This window comes from Mangifera indica, chromosome 8 (genome assembly GCF_011075055.1).
Source record: "Mangifera indica cultivar Alphonso chromosome 8, CATAS_Mindica_2.1, whole genome shotgun sequence".
Classification (NCBI taxonomy): Eukaryota; Viridiplantae; Streptophyta; class Magnoliopsida; order Sapindales; family Anacardiaceae; genus Mangifera; species Mangifera indica.
Genome location: NC_058144.1, coordinates 11,411,965 through 11,429,005, shown reverse-complemented (window position 1 = coordinate 11,429,005; position 17,041 = coordinate 11,411,965). Strand labels below are relative to the sequence as shown.

Genomic DNA, 17,041 nt, shown 5'->3' with positions numbered 1-17,041 from the left:
CTCACAAAACACACTTTTATTCAAAAATTAACTAACTAGTTCAACTCTTATTAATCATCTTAATTATTTCAATTTTCCACCATTAAAAAAAAAAAAAGCGTAGGGCTTGGGGCATGGTTCTTGAATAAAATGTGAGTAAATGTATTTAACATTGAACATTATCGACTTTGTAAGCAGCATTAATTTGCACATGGTTTAACCTTGCCAGCCAAACATGTCCTTAGAAATATACATGCTATATGTCTAAAATAGGCTCTACATTCTCTTTCTGCTTATTTAATCCATCTTAACATTTTGTCGATGGTACATCTGGAGCCAATTACTGACTGTGACTGAAGCAAAAAGAAAGTTTTAAAATAAAATAAATTAATTTTCTTCTTAAAAAAAAGCCCATGTAATAACATTTACCATCAGCTCATTGACCTGCTTTGTAATTAATTTATGTAAAGAAAGGTAAATTTGACTTTTCGATGCCTCTGTCCGGTTAACTTCACTGAGAAGGACCATACATTACATAATGAAGATGTAGAGAATATCGGGAGAAAATGAAGGAGAAAATGAAAATGGGGTGGACCCAAGAAAGTAAAATGATTTGATATGTAAAAATAATGGGTTCATCATATCACAATGAGTGGTTGTAAATGTGGGTTTAACAAAACCCTGGGCTGAGTAATTAATTGAGTTGAGTAAAAAATGTTGAATTTAGAGTTTTGTGAAAAGGTTCAACAGACATAGGTTTCAGTAAAGAGAAAGATGAATATGTGTGGGTTAGAAAAGAAAGTAAAAAGTATGTTTAAGTTGTTGAGAGACAAATGCACACGTTAAAAGTCTTTTAACATTGAAATCTTCTTTCTTTCTTTCTTTTTATGGTCTAAAAGGAAAAGAAATAAAAATAAAAATATAAGTCCCCAGACTTAAATTTACTTTATTTTTCTTTGTGTTATCTTTTTTCTTGCTTTCTCATACTAGTAGTACCATAACCCCACGTCCACAAAAGAAACACAAACTCTCTCTCTTACTATTAGCCCCTCAAGTGTCATTTTCTCACATATACTTCACACAAAAGAAACAACCATTCACTTCACATACCTTGTCATTTCTTCTCTTTCTTTTCTTTCTCTCTCTCTTTATCTTTCTTTTTTGCTTTCCTTTCTTCTCAATCTGAAATCTCTGCAACCACTCCCCCTAGCTGTTAGAATTTGATCAAATCCCATCTCAACCAATTCCTTACCTCAAAAATCATCGACCCTTTTACTTAGATCACTTCAAACACTCCTTTTCTCAAGGAATATATAACTTGTAAACAAGGAGAAAGAGTGAAAAGGAGAGAGAAAACGTGTGCAAACGAGAGCTTGAAGGGGATTTTGAGATGGAGTTATTCCCAGCTCAACCAGATTTGTCTCTGCAAATCAGTCCACCGAACACAAAACCCACATCAACATGGAGAAGAAATAATACTACTAAAGAAGGAGAGATGGATTTGGGACTTTGGAAGAGAGCTCTGGACTCGAGAAACTCCATGTCTTCAATGGCTAAACCAGATAGTTGTTTTGAGCTTTCTTTATCGAACCCAAGGGTTTCAGAGTCCAACTCCAACCAGTTTCACTTCCTTCAAAATATTAACAATTGTAATGGTAATCTTTTTCACTCTTTTCCCCAAAACCAGTACCCTAATCACCACCAAAACCAACTCCATAACCCAGTTCTTTATCATCGTCCTCATCATCATCACCACCATCATCATCAACAACAGCAACAAGGACTCAACCAGGAGCTCGGTTTCTTGAGACCCATAAGGGGAATTCCTGTTTACCAAAATCCTCCTGCTGCTTCTCCTCCTTTCCCATTTCCTCAACAACCTTTTGATTCTTCGTTAGCCACTTCCCCTTCTTCTTTGGTTACTAATAACACTAGTACCTCTAGTTTGAGTTCCTTTCAGTCCCAAGGTTTGATGAGATCGAAATTTATGTCGAGGTTTCCGGCCAAACGCAGCATGAGAGCACCACGGATGCGGTGGACTACCACACTTCATGCTCGCTTTGTTCATGCTGTTGAGTTATTGGGTGGCCATGAAAGTATGCTTCATTTTCTTTCCTTCTTTCTTCCTTTTTTTTCCCCCTCTTTTACTTTCTTTCCTTTTATCTCCTTTTCTTATCTTTTCCCTCGTATTATCTTTTACATATATTATTTCTCTTGCATCTTTTAACAACAAGATAAAATTTTTGACTCATTTTCTTCTTTCTATTTCGTCTTTAATGGGTTCAGGAGCTACTCCCAAATCAGTTCTTGAGCTAATGGATGTCAAAGATCTTACCTTGGCTCATGTTAAATCTCATTTACAGGTAATCATACGCCTCATTCTCTGTTTAATCGGTTCCCTTTAAATGTTAATTTGAAGATATATTGTGTATTTTACATAAACTTTCAGTCTTGAATTTTATCTCTCCTTAAGTGTGTATAGTCCTTGATGCAGCGCTAATGGAGGTTATTGTTAGCTCAATTTGTATGTTAAGAGCCTACATTACTGGAAGGTGTAAGTTGCATTTAGATTACAAATTCCAATGTTTCCTTGCAGAGGGTCTCTCAAATCCTTAGCACTTCTTTTTCTACTAGATCTGATGGTTCTGCAAGCTAATAAACAGCTTTTTGCTTGGAAGTATGAACCACCTCAAGTAAAAGAAAAAAGAAAATATAAATTCAATAACAAGAGAGAGAGAGAGAGAGAGAGTGAAGTGAACCATCGATTTCAGGAAACAAATAAGACAAACCCAGTAAATTCAAAACAAGTCATAACCAAGGCGAGGCAGGTTTACGCTCAGTCAGTCCCGTTTTCTTTAAAAACGTTTTATCTTTCACTGGAGATAAGGAAGAAAAAAACTCAAAGTACAGAACACTATCATTTCTCAATGATATCTTCTACAGATGAGTTTGTTTAACCCACCTTATTTTTACCACGGTTAACCTACTTTCACCTCTGGCTTTTTTGCATGCATTTATATGAGCATAAATACCTTTGTGCACAGTTTCATATTCATCTTCCATCTATTTTACGGTATGTACTTCTGCTCAGTGCACTGTATCAGACTATACCCGGTAGTTTAAATCACAGTATCTTGGTCCTTTGTTTTGTTCTTTATCCGATTATATATATTAATGTTCTCTTTCTTATTCTAATGCACTTTTTATTAAGCTTGACAAGGGTTTATTATTTCTCTTTTTTTTTTTTTTTCTCAGATGTATAGAACTGTGAAGACTACTGATAGGGCTGCAGCCTCTTCAGGTTTTGCTTATGTCTTTTATTTATGATTAACAATAGGATAATAGAAATAATGTAGTTAATCATATTTGTACTCTACAAATGGGGCGTTAATGTTGATTATGCAGGACAATCAGATGCCTTTGAAAATGGATCATCCGGGGATACTTCTGAAGATTTGATGTTTGATATTCAACAGCCAAGGAGGCCTGAGTTATCTATGCAACAGGGAAGACCAAACGTTCATCAAGAGAAGGAATATCACGGGCTCTGGAGCAATTCTTCGAGGTGAAACTTCTATGCTCTCTCTATCTTTTGAGCTTTATTTCATTGGTTGATTCCTAAATAAAATCTCACTTGTTTCCTAAACGAGGTTAAAAAATTCCGAAGATTTTGACTTACTGTTTGATCTTTTGACATTGTGACCAATAAAATCTACCGGCAGTAGTTGGTTAAGAAATTTTATGACTTCCGAAACCATTGTTTTTGTTTGTTTGAGAATTCTTAGAAAGATCTGATTTCCATCGTTGATAGTGGGTACAAGTTATTTTTCAAATATAAATAAGTATGATGTTCAAAACTAAACATAAGAGAGAGTTGATGATTATAACACTTTTAACTCATATCTGCTTCGTTCTCCTCTTGTCCTTGAACTTCGTTCCTTAAAAGATATAGATGTTTGATAAGAGCGTTCGCCAAGAATATAGCATATGTTTGCATAAAAAGGAATAATTTCAGAAGAACGTTTTATCTTAAATATAAATAAATATATGAATAAGAATCTCTTCTCTTCCTCTTGGTCTTTTTCTCTCTCCCATCACACACTCACGCTCACAAACAAACACAGTTTCATGCAATAAGTCACAAAAAGAGAAAGAGAGATGATTTCGCTAGTTTGTTCTGTCAGTCCACGACCGTGAACAGTAAGCCCTCCATGATGGGGTAATTATATATATACAATCTCTTCTAGTAGTGGGTGAAAAGGAAAGTAAAAGAAACCACCAACTCTCTCCAACCATTCCAAGACCAGGGAATCCTTATTTGACAAATCCACCTAAAGAATGGAGATATCTCTTTCCTCTGGATTTTGTGGGCTCAGATTTTAGGGTTAGTAAATGGGTCCAAGAATTTAGAAAACTTAGCGTCAAAGCTAGCAATATAAACCCTTTGATGGATGGACCCATTAGTGAGAAATCTTAATATTAAAGCTATGATCTTTGAAACTTCCCTGCAGTTTGCTGTTATGGGGTAATGGGCAATCACATGGGGGTGGCTTCAACTTTATTTCAATCAGCATAATATGTAAAGTGATGAGGAACTGTAAACAAGACAATAAAAAGATAGCTTTTTCTTTTATATTTTTATTTTCTTTTTCTCTTCTGCATGGCTTCCACTGATTGGAAATATTCCCTCATTGTGTTGTTTTCTAGCAGGGAAGCTTGGGTGCATGGGAAACAAAAGGATTCTAATGGAAACCTCCCTTCTCTTGAGGTACTACTCGTTTCAAACTGTTTTCATAAAAATGGAAGAAAGAGTTAAGTCTAAGGGACAAATTTTTTACTCTAATAAGTCCTAGATAATAAAGTGCTTTAAATTCCTCTAGGTGCAAACTTTACTGTAGCCTTCATAATTAATCTCATTTGCCCTTTAACTCAAAACCTAATCCAGTTGACTCATGAAGGCCAGATTTTGATGTTTTATTTGATGAATTCTGAGGATGAATGAGAGTTAAAAGTAGCTAGGGTCAAAATCAAAAGTATAGTTTAATGGCATAAGAATAATGCAACAGTCATGAACAATAATGAAGTTTATGAATTAATAAGTATAGGGAGTAGCAAAGCAAACGAGGGATGTATTACTTTTGCAGGCTTTTTTCTTTCTTTCTTTAATTTCTTGCAGATGTATGGTACTCTAGCTAGCTTTGTTTCTTCTTTCATTGATAAATATTCTATCTTCTCTGAGTCAAAATGTCCTTTAATTCTCAACTTCACCTACTTATCTTCTGAAAATTATAAATAATTAATTTATTTGTTTTCTGGCTTGGGAAGGAATTGGATCCAAAGCGCTTGAGCTACGAAGGACTATCAGATGTAAGCTCACCAAATCTTGCAGGGACGAGCCCCAAGAAGCCTAATCTTGAGTTCACCTTGGGGAGGCCACATTGAAATCGTCGTCTCCAAACTAGGTATTTTGAAATGATAAAAATCTCTCACAAGGGAGCTAGTGACGAGAATCAGGTACCTGCTGAGAAAATCAGAGAGATAAAGAAAAGCTAAAGAGAAAAAGAAAAAAAAAAAAAAAAGAGAGGTAAAGAAGGACAAGGAGACAAGAAAGACAGAAAGCAACAAAAAGAAGAGGCTGAAGAAAAGCCAATGTCCTTATTACTATCTAGCTAGCAATCAAGCTGTGAGATCCAAATCAAAATATTTTATTCCTACGTAAATATGAAATCTAATTGATTTTGTATGTTTTGCACTCAAGAGAGAGAGAAAGAAAGAGACAACTTTAGATAGAGAGTGACGAACCCTTTAACTATCTTTAAAAGTATCAAGGGATCCTTGGTAATTGTAATGGAGAGACCACTTCACATTTTATCATTTTATATAATTTCCACCAAGGGATTATATTTGTGTTTTCTTTCTGCTCCCTTGTTGGTAATGCTTTAACACTTTATCAACAAAAACAATGGAAAGCAGAATATAAACATATCAACTGGGAATTAAAGGTTACAATAAGAAACCAACAATCTCAATTATTGTGTTAACTAAATAGGCAGTTTAAAACCACTGAAATTTTCTTGATAATTGAAGTGGGTTGTAACCCCACAAAATAATTCCATTGATGAGCAGAAAATTCTAGCAGAATGATTGATAAAAGCGAAGGAAAAGTCTAGAGAAGAATAAGGGAAGACAAGAATATAAAGTATTTATATGGTGAGATTCCTACCAAAATTTCGTTTTCTAGTCAGATGTTTCTTTCTCTACAAGTACAAAATTTTAGGTCATTGGTATATATTTGGCCAAATAATGATAAAACGTTTAGGAAGTTTCATGTGCTAATATAGCTTGAAAATTAGTTACGATTTGATACCAATGGACCAATCTGTACGTTTTTCAGTCATCGCCCACATGCTGCACCTTCTGTACTACTGCAGGTGATTCATGAAGAACCACCCAAAAAAATTAATGTAATGTTTCTTGCAAATTCTTCATCAATGTGTAAGAATTTAACTTAAAACCTTCTACCAGATGTAGAGGTCTTTCAGTGCCTATAAACGTGGAGAGTTTGAAGATAAAATACAAAGTGAACATCAGTCCATAGAGAGATGATTTTTGAAAGGAACTATAACTTATGATGAGATACGGCAGCTCTCAAAAAAAGGTCCACAGGCACAGCAAATCGATTATGACCTTATATAAAATGGCATCCCACTTTTCTCAATCCTAAAACCAGCAAATCTTCAAGTGTAGAAGCTTATCATATTTATGTAAAGTGAAAGACAAACTGACATCATTTGATGCCCTTATGGGAAATTTTTAGTAAGTTATGTGCATACTTTCAAATATGGTCCAAAAGCATAAATTTTGCAAATAATATAAATAGAACAAGGCTTCTTTCCACCATTATTCTTTGCTAAAACGACGAGTCATACGCAGCAAACTGCAAATGAATTTTTTGCTAAATCAACACAACAGCAACATAGTGGGTATATTGTATATATTCTAATTAAACCACCAAAAATGGTGAGCTTCTGAATCTGGTTCTCCCGTAACTTTAGTTGTTAACTTTTAGTTGGGTTTATATCTTGGGCAAAAGCCGGAACCTTTGGAAGAGGGAATTGCCTTATAACTTCTCTTTAGGAGGCAAAAGAGAAAGAAAAAGGTCATGGTGATAAAATTCAGGAAGAAATAATGGAATACATTTTCACTTTTTCTCAGTTGGTTGAGAGCTTGAATTGAGGGGCCTGCTTGCATAAGAGAAGAAAGTTAAATTATTATTTGATAAAAAGAGACCAAAAAAGAATGACGTTAAAATCAATGATAAAAAAGAGAAGGAGAATAACTTTACCCCATTATTTTTGCCTTTGTCAGCTAAGATTTCAAGTTTTCCACAATTGGGTTGGGCTACTAGCGCTCTCGTTATATGTTCAATATATATAACAAATTAAATAAATAGAAAACAAAAGGCCAAAAGACTTATTCCCACCCAAGGTTTGATCCAATACCAAAGTGACCTATTTAACTTTTTAAAACTCAAATTCTCATCCATCATCCAACTTCTGTTAATATTAACTAGTTAGTTATAAGAGTAAAAACGTTATTTAACCAAAAATATTGAAAAACCTAAAATTTTTTAATTCCCCCTGATAGTTTAAAAAATTAATAGTTTTTCCTCACCCAAAAATTTGGAAAGTTACCTTTTTTCCCCCCTAGGGCTTCATTCTTTCCCCTTCCTTCTCCAACGACTGTTCTCTAGCTAATCTACCATACCTTCTTCTCTTCCAATGCTCCTTCCCACCTCCCAGATGAAGACGTGGCCACGAACATGACGAATCGAAGCAACTTCATCAAACATCCATCACACAACAAATCTCAACCACTTCAATTCATCTTTGTCCAGTTCTTTGACAAAGCATGATGGAGATGTCGATCTTTTATCTGAACGAACAAAGATGAATTGTCTCTTCATTGGATGAAGATGATTGCTTCTTTGGCCATCGACAACGTCTCTTGTGTGAGAGAAGACAATGGGTGAGAAGGCTATTGTCAGCCAGAACAAATATGATCATTGGAGAATGAGAAAAAACCTTAAGGAGAAAATGTAACTTTTCAAATGCTTGGTGGAAGAAATTGTTAATTTTTTAAATAAGTAAGAAAGAGAAAAAATTTTAGGTTTTTTAATTTTTTAATTAAATGACATTTTTATACTTGGAACTAACATATTTTAATTGTAGTTGAATGATGGGTGTAACTGGACCAAACATTGGGTGGGAACAAGTATTTTGGCCAAAACAAAATTACAGTTTGTCTTACAGTAAATCAACTAGATGAAGTTAATGTTAAAGACTACTTTCAACTGGCAACTAGCCTAAAATTAATTGCACGTACTTTTTTTTCCAATAAAATACAATAAAAAGTAATAAGAATGTCAAAAAGTCAGATCTCATTAGTTTTCAGCATGTGCCTAGATAGTAGAAAACCTAGTCAGAGAAAAAGAAAACTAAATTTTCCAGCCAACCAAACAGACTTTACACAAGAAATTAAAAACACAGCATTTGTAAAGTACAAAATAAATTTGGTAAAATGGTTGATTGGTGACATAATTTCTTGGGAATTCTAAGAAGCTTTGTCAGTAAGGTTTTCAAAGGGAACAATTAATGGCCATTAATTGAATTCTCTTTATAGGTTAGTGTAGAAGTTCTTTAATTAATGAGGATATTCAGAGAGACAAGCCAACTTCTCTGTTGTGATCCAAAATATACTCTTCAATTATTATCAAAATTGTATATAAATGGATTATTATTTATTTAATTTAAATAATATACATACGAATAATTTGAGAAAACGTGGATGAAGAAGACAAAATGAAAGGGAAAGAAGAAAAGAGAAAGAGAGAGAGAGAGAGAGAGGGATCTGCATGGTAGCTTTTTAGCAATTATTGTTGGCATCATTACAATCTTCAAGATTTTCATTTTTATTATTTATATAAAAAAATAAATACTCCAAGACAGATAGAGAATTAATGATGAGTTTGACTTGTCTCAAAGTACCCATTTCCCATTTATCCCAAAATATTAATTAAAATTAAAAAATTAATTTTCAAAAAGAAAGAAGAAGAAGATTAGTTTCATGATTGAGTAATTAAGTGAGTGATTAACAATGTAATCCAACGGCGACAAAATTAATGTACGAAAGCACAAAAGGAATATATTTTCCGATATTGTCTCTTTAATGACTCAAAAGTGGAGAATCTAACGTCTAATTAGCATATTTCTTTGAAGACTTTAGTCTAAACACTATTAATTGCACTAATCCATTTGATAATTCAAACAGCATTACTTGTTTCAATTTAATTAATTATGTCTTAAACACATGATCAACAATTAATGTAGTCCTCCCATCCTTCCGCAAAAGAATTTTACATAACTTAATAATAATTCATATGGGAAATTTACATCTCTCCCAATGTTGAAATTATTGTCTATTTAATTTATGATCAAAGTTAAAAAAATTTTAAAATCCGTTATATAATTTAAACTTTGATCTGTATGTTAATATTTTTAATATCTGAATTAAAATCTATTTTTATATGATATTACAAGCTTGTGAAAACAACTTTTAATCCTTTTTATACGCACTAATTTTTACAATTATAATTAAAAACTATTTTTTTAACAATAAAATCATGTATGCCCACTTTAAATATATAAATGGATACACACTTGATATGTGTAATTAAGTGATTGGGTGATTTTAAATTAAGAATAAAATAATATATAATTAAAAAACTACATATCATGTATGTATTCAAAAGTGGGTAGCATAACATTACTCTTTCCTTAAACAGATCAACACAATTATACTAATTAAAATTTCAGATGAATTTGTGTATCCTTTACATAAAAAAAATTACATCCAAATTTTATATTAAAAAAAGCCCTAAGAATCATAATATTGGTCGATAATATTAAAAAATATATTTTAAAAATAATTTTAAAAAAGATAATTATCTTACTGGATACTACTTTGACTTTCATGTTTTTTAAAGCCATTTCACTTTTGAATTGTAAAGTGTTCTTCTCCCCCACACTCACAGTACTGTCTCTTCTATTTTCAAAGTCTTGACCCCATCTTCTTTCCCCTAATCAAAAAAACCCTTTTTTTAATCTCCTTCTCCTTTTAATTTAATTATCAGAAATGTAAAGCTTTAATACAAACACGAGATGAGATGCATAACATTATTAATTTTGACGGATGACGGTGGGGTAAATTAATATTTGTAAAAAGTTGAGGGTAAATTTAAAGAAGGAAGGAGTGTGACCGCGACCTAAGACCCTTGAGCTACGCAACCTCCAGACAGGAAAGACAGGCCGTACAGTTTTGATCAGGTATTGATTCAGTAATTGATCAGATCAGAGTGTTGATGTTGCTGCCTGCACCAATGCACTGTCACACACACGAAAATACTCGTTAAGAATGTCAAAAAAATTATTTTATCATCATTACACTATCATTCATTCTCGGTCCACGAACTTTACACGTGTACGTATCTCGTTGGATTGATACTGTTGAAGGTTTGGCAGCCGTCAGATCTACTCCCTGGGGGGTCCCCTTCGAAAAGAAAGTGACTTGTCACCTTGCTAGGATGACGCTTTACTTTTGTTTTTCTTGTTTTCACCCAAAACCAAATAAAAAGTTTCATAAATTTTGCAGTGTTTTGAGTAGCTCGAGAACTTTTGCATGAATAAAGTTGTTGTGTGGTGGGCCACATCATCTCGTATCTTCACAGCAGGTTGCAAGCTATTTTCATGCAATTAATTTTAAATTATTTCTTCCCCATTTTGTTTTACTTTTTATTCTCCAGTTAAAACCCTTCTTTCTACTACTTTATTATTTTTCGTACACCAATATCAACAGATCATATATAATATTTTTCATATAATAATATCCATTAAAATTTGTGTCCATAAACCATAATGTAACTTCTAAATGTCTAATATTTCGGTGTAAGTCATGTGTGTGCACAGTCACATGATAATTTAAATTAAAAAAAAACTTTATGATAAATTCTTATAATAATTTTATTATATAGTTGGTTCAATTCTAGAGAGAAGAGCTCTTAAATCATCCTCCTCCTAGCTGTCAAAATTATTGCGTCGGGTGCAATTATTTTGACAGCTAGGATGAAGAAGTATGAGTCAAATTGCTTCTTGATCTTTGGGACTTCTGATCAATATTTAATGTTGGGTCATAAAAATAAAATATAAAATACAATTGACAAGTTATTTGAATTATTATTATTATTATTATTTTGATAATATTGTTTCATAATAGAAAAAATAAGACCTTTTAAGATTACGTACAAAACTAATCTAATTAAAAGATTAGCCGTTTTAATTAGAGAGATCAGTGGTTAATTAATAAAGAATTAAAATTGGTAAAATAGACAAAAGAATTAGAGAAGAGAAACAAAAACAACGCATTATAAGGCGAGAATCTCGCGGGAGCCAACGGTATAATTCATTGGTTCACTTGTGCATTCGTTTATTCATATTCTTCTGTTTTAAGAGAGAACAAAGAGCATAAAAAGAGAGAAGAAGTTAAAAAATATTTAATTTTTATTCAAGATCACACATGCCAGGGGAAGTGACATATCAAAGATGAAGGGTCGGTTTCTTTGTAAGGGATACGGTCAAAGAAATAAGGTGAGTGTCAAAGCCAATGGGAGGTGGAGGGGGACCGTGAATCAAGGCAAATCATTTTGCAATCCATTGCTTTATGATTGACACCTCGCTGATAGCAATGTCAGCGTAGCAACTACATTAGTTGACATTGTTATAAGCTCTGGTCGTCTGATTTCTAATTTTACGGGCAGCTCAAGCAGTTAAGATTTTTACATGGAGAGATGTAGTGATAGTGACCATACCTTCTATCAAGGGTAGTCTTGTCTTTGTCTGCTCAACATTCAAGATGGGCTACTGTTTTATTTTTTTCAATTTCATATTTGTAAAATTTCAAAAACAGTCTTAACTCTTACCTTAACCCACAAAATATTTATACCTTCATTCAATTTCATTTGACTCCCAAAAGAATGTTTATCATTTTTGTTCTACTTAGTGTAGTGTTGTTTGCTCTAAAAAGCAAAAACATATTTAGTGCAAGAGTTTCCAAAGAAATGGCTGAGAAAAATAAATGAATAATGGGATTCTTATTTTTTTTTTTTTTTTTTTGGGTGCCATCTCCTATCAATTCAAAACATTTTTCATACATATTAACATAGTCATATTTGAGAGGGTGTATACAAAATTAGCAAACAACCTAGGGCTTATACATATATAACCAAACAATTAGATAATAGCATGTTCTCTCTCATTTCTAATCTTTCAATAATTTACGAAACTCTTACATATTTTATTTAACTCCCACTTTCAACAATCTCATCATCGAAAACTCATTCAAAAAACACATAATCAAGCAAGAAACATCATTGAATCAAGGTATAAAGATGAATACTTATGTTTTTATCCCTTTGAATAATTGATATGAATATTAAGGGAAAATATAATTGTAGTCAAATCAAGAGAAAACTGAGTAGGTGTGATTTTCTACCATAAACGTATTTGCTGGAGACAATCAAGCCTACATAATACTTACTGGATAAACCGGTATTATACAATTTGTATTTATGAAATTAAATCTTATAAGGTGTCATTTAATATTTTACCAATCAGGGTACATGATATTTTATGTTTTCGGTTTTTTTTTTTTGACATTTTTAAAGATAGGGTAATCAACACACGTAGTGTATCTTATTGCTATCAATGTGTGTATCAATTATACACAAATGCAACACTCAAAGCAATTTTTGTTGAGAACATTTACCCACTATGAAATTAGTTAGAGTGAATTCATCTAGAGAATAATCAAATTGTTCATCCTCTAATGATGGAAAATATACAAGTTGTCGATCATCCAATCATAATAGGGCTTCCATCATGTGGTGAGGAAGTTCAAGAATAGTATTATAGTTTATGTCAATAACTCAACTGTCTAATCTTGCTCCCATTACACATTTTGTGTACTCATACGTTTTTTGAAGAAGCTGCAGTGGTTGTGTTTCTTCGCGTGGTGGGAGTGGTTCACAAGCTTTGAAATGGGTTTTCCAATCTTGTAATTGTATTTAATGTAGAATTTGTTCAAACTTATATTATGTTTTTTTTTTTTTGAATTTTTAGTGTAATACCTTAATTAATGGTTGTTATTCAATTATGGATATTTACAAGTAATTATCAATATATTATGTATATTTTGTTAATGTCTTGTTTTGTTTGTTTTTACATTTATAATAATGTTATGGAATATTATGCTTGGAATTATTCCATTAAATCTTTATTGTATTTTACCTAGTAAAGAGGAATGATTAGTATATAAATTGTAAGTTAATGACAAGGCAAGTACACGAAATAAATGTAGTAAATCTAAAAATGTCCATGCAACAACCATATATTCTTTTGAGTTCTCATGAGCTTTAAGTCATCCCCGTTAAAATTGAATGGTTACCCTTGTATCAAGTACTTGATATATCTCCAGGAGAATACTTTGCAATCACTCAAACCTCAACTCAATTGCGACACATCAACATGCCTAAGCAAGATGAACAATCCATGTGACATGGACATCCCAGTTCAGTCCATCAACAATATATGGTCGTTAATTTCAGAAAGTATGTCAAGAACTAGTTCAAGTCCATGAATTTTTCAACATCATAAGAACTATAGGACTCAGTTTCACTAAAATCTAATTAAAAATACCATAATATCCAAAATTTCACTAAAAATGAAAATCATATTTCACCTTAGGAATCAGGTGTATCATGAGTCAAATACGCTTAGTAAAAAATATCAGTTAACCCCTAAACATTGATGCTATAAAATGTCAATTAACCCTTGGGCATTAATACCTAGTAAAGTGTTATTTAACCCTCTTATTTTACCTACTAACAACATCATTTACCTATAAGTGTAAGTTTGCTTAGTAAGATTATATTTACCCTTTCAATAGACTTACTATAAGATTACATTTATCTCTTCAAATTTTCCCATCGATAAATGTGTTACCAATGATATTTTCCTATTTTCATGTCAAACATCTTATTTTCTACCAAAAAAACACACCTTCACTTTCCTAAATCATTAATCTGTCAATAAAGTACCAATTTTCAGTCCAAAAACACAAAATTAATCAATAAAATTTAACAAACCCACACATGACTCAAAATAAACCATAAACATTTCAACAAATAAAAAAAATCTCTAAAATAAAAGCAATAAACTTTTTACTGCTTGAAAAACCTTGGCATGGAGTGATTTTGACTGGAAATTTTTTGCCTTTGAACAAGTTCTCTCTTAAAATGAGTCAACTTTAGTCCAATTTTCTTTTACATATTGAAGCAAATTCATGCAACCCCATTATAATGGTTCCGAAGGTTTAACAATATATATTTTATGACAATTTATCTATTCACTCCCTTTAAAAAGGTGAATTACCTCATACTATAATGAATGTGGAAGACCCCACAATTTTTAAAGGTATATTTCAGACCTTATTAGAACGAAAATAATGCGTTCCATAATAGTAGAAAAAAACAAAAAGCCCAATAAAATCTCTCCCAACAAGTCACTAACCCAATCTCTTGGTTGTGAAAGCCCAACATTGGGAAACCACCACCAAGCTTCTTTCTCTCTCATACAAAACTAGACAATGAGAGAGTGGGTTACACGTGAAGTTGTCTATGATGGTGGGTAAGTTTGAGATTATGAAAAAAATTGGGGAAGGAAGCCGGGCAAGTAGCCTCCGAAGGTGAAACAGAGAGTTAAAATTTATATATTTTATATTTTGATTTATAACAAAGTCTGAAAATGAATGATTCAATAATAATTACTAGCTTTTAATGAATGGTGATGGGATGATGTGACAAATGGTGAAACATTTTATGAATCAGCTGGGGACACCAGGAGAAGAGAAGAAGGACATGTAATTGTGGCCATGGACCACCCATCTCTCCCTTTTTTAAAGAAACTTTTAAGCCCTTAAAATTCTAACCCCACTTTATTTTTTCATTATCTTTTCTCATTCTTAACCTAACTATATATACATATAGACACACGCATAATATTGTTTTAATTTAACAAAACAAAAGTAAAAATCTCCCGTTTAACACTGGAGATCCCTCAACTGGAATATATATAGAAAAATTGCAACCAGACTGAAAACTCAATGAAGAAGAAGAAGGGATGGATGAGTTCTGCGTTGAAACTGAAATTCAGGAATTGAAGTCACATCAGGTATATATAAGGGGGGGTCCGGCTACAGTCAAAAGATAGAGCTATACATTGGTTACTCATTTCATTTATGCTTTGAATTAATGAATATATAAGTGGATGTGATGAGTAGTTTCCAGTTGAAATTTATAACGTTCTCAGAGATGGAAGGAGGCAGGAGCTTAAGGCAGGGTGGTCAAATTACAAAAAAAAAACTTAAATTAGAGGGGTCAGATCAATAATACGATTATAAAAGGAAATTATAAGGAATATAGGTGAGAAACTTGTTGGATTAATCAAATATTTATATAAAATTTACATATAGAAAATTTTCCAAAATTCAGATGAGTCAAATTGACCCTCCTGAACCCACTTCGGCTCTATTCCTGCCTGTGTTGATAACTGTAGAGAACGAAATTACTGTTGATAAACATGGTCAAAAGGAATACTAGAGAAAAAGAAACCCTAAAAATGTATATTTTCATAAATGGAGATTAAAAAAATTCAAGTGGGGTTGATTCAATAAAGGCCATGCAGTGAGGCATAGAGTATGTGGTGTTGGATGATTTGATGGTTGTCTCAAAATACATTTATTTTTAAATATTTGAGAGTTAAGCGGTTAATTCATTTGTAAGTTCAAATATTATAAGACTGTCATATTATCTTGGGATTTTTATTATACTTTATCATATTAAAATAAAAATAATACAATATCTATTTATTTTGAATATATAAATATATATATATTTATACGTATTATTATATGATTAAATGTTATTTTATTTTTAATTTGAAATTATTCAATCATATAAAAATATACATATTAATATATATGTATTTATATATTTAAAATAAGTATACGTAATTTTAAAGATAAAATAATTCATAATTTAGTTGAAGTAATAAAAGTCAAACATGCAAAACAGGTAAATTACTACAAGGATTAATTTAGTTTTTGTTATTATTTGTTCTGACCATAAAGAGGCCCTAAGCACTTGAAAATGGGCTCAGGTCAGATATACATTTCCAATAGGCTCGATGTAAAATCATCTGCTTCATAAGTGAGCCCATCCATATGATCCAATGGGCTTCAATATTAAGCCCACTCTAAAACTCATTATAAACAACTGGCGTCCTACTAATCGACTGACAATTAAAAATATATTGCACGTATTTTAAATTATTTAAATTATTATTTTTATTAATAGTTTTGAAACTTTACTTAATCCATTATTATCTACAAACTATTTTTTTATATTTATCTTTTCATGGATGAACATTTGCCATAGGAAATAATACTAAAATTATAAGTTTTTAATTACTTCACTTATAAGTTTATTGTTATTTTTTCTTCAAAGTATTGGTAATTAATTTGATAGATTTTTTAACTAATTACATTCTTAGAATTGTTTGCAAGATTTTTTTTTCAAATGTTGACTTTCAATTTAATTACTTAAAACTTTAATTTAGAAATAACAATAATGAGATATATAGTATAACAGTAGTTTTATGTGTATAAATAATATATATAACTTTATATATAAATAATAACATATTATCATGTGATTAGATAATTTTATATTATAAATAAAATAATATCTAATCACAAGGTAATATGTTATTGTTTGGATACAATGTTATGCATATTATTTGTGCATATAAATAAAGGAAAACTCATTTTAAATATGAAAAAAATGGAATAAAGGGCATTTATAGAACTGATGGTGTCATAAAGAATTAATTTA

At 31.6% G+C, this 17,041-nt stretch overlaps 1 protein-coding gene across 3 annotated transcripts; it reads left to right on the top strand.

Annotated features, from left to right (window-relative positions):
* Window positions 1–1,062: 1,062 nt before the first annotated feature.
* Window positions 1,063–5,893, top strand: LOC123223874 (probable transcription factor KAN2). Of its 3 annotated transcripts, none has more exons than XM_044647330.1 (6): window positions 1,063–2,075; window positions 2,266–2,342; window positions 3,235–3,280; window positions 3,394–3,544; window positions 4,687–4,747; window positions 5,305–5,893. In XM_044647330.1, the coding sequence occupies exons 1-6, from the start codon at window positions 1,370–1,372 to the stop codon at window positions 5,419–5,421; spliced, it is 1,158 nt and encodes a 385-aa protein (XP_044503265.1). In that variant the 5' UTR covers window positions 1,063–1,369; the 3' UTR covers window positions 5,422–5,893. The 3 variants fall into 3 exon arrangements, with proteins under 3 accessions (XP_044503265.1, XP_044503263.1, XP_044503264.1); XM_044647328.1 differs by having other exon boundaries at window positions 1,068–2,075; window positions 3,385–3,544; XM_044647329.1 differs by having other exon boundaries at window positions 1,070–2,075; window positions 3,385–3,544; window positions 4,690–4,747.
* Window positions 5,894–17,041: the final 11,148 nt, after the last annotated feature.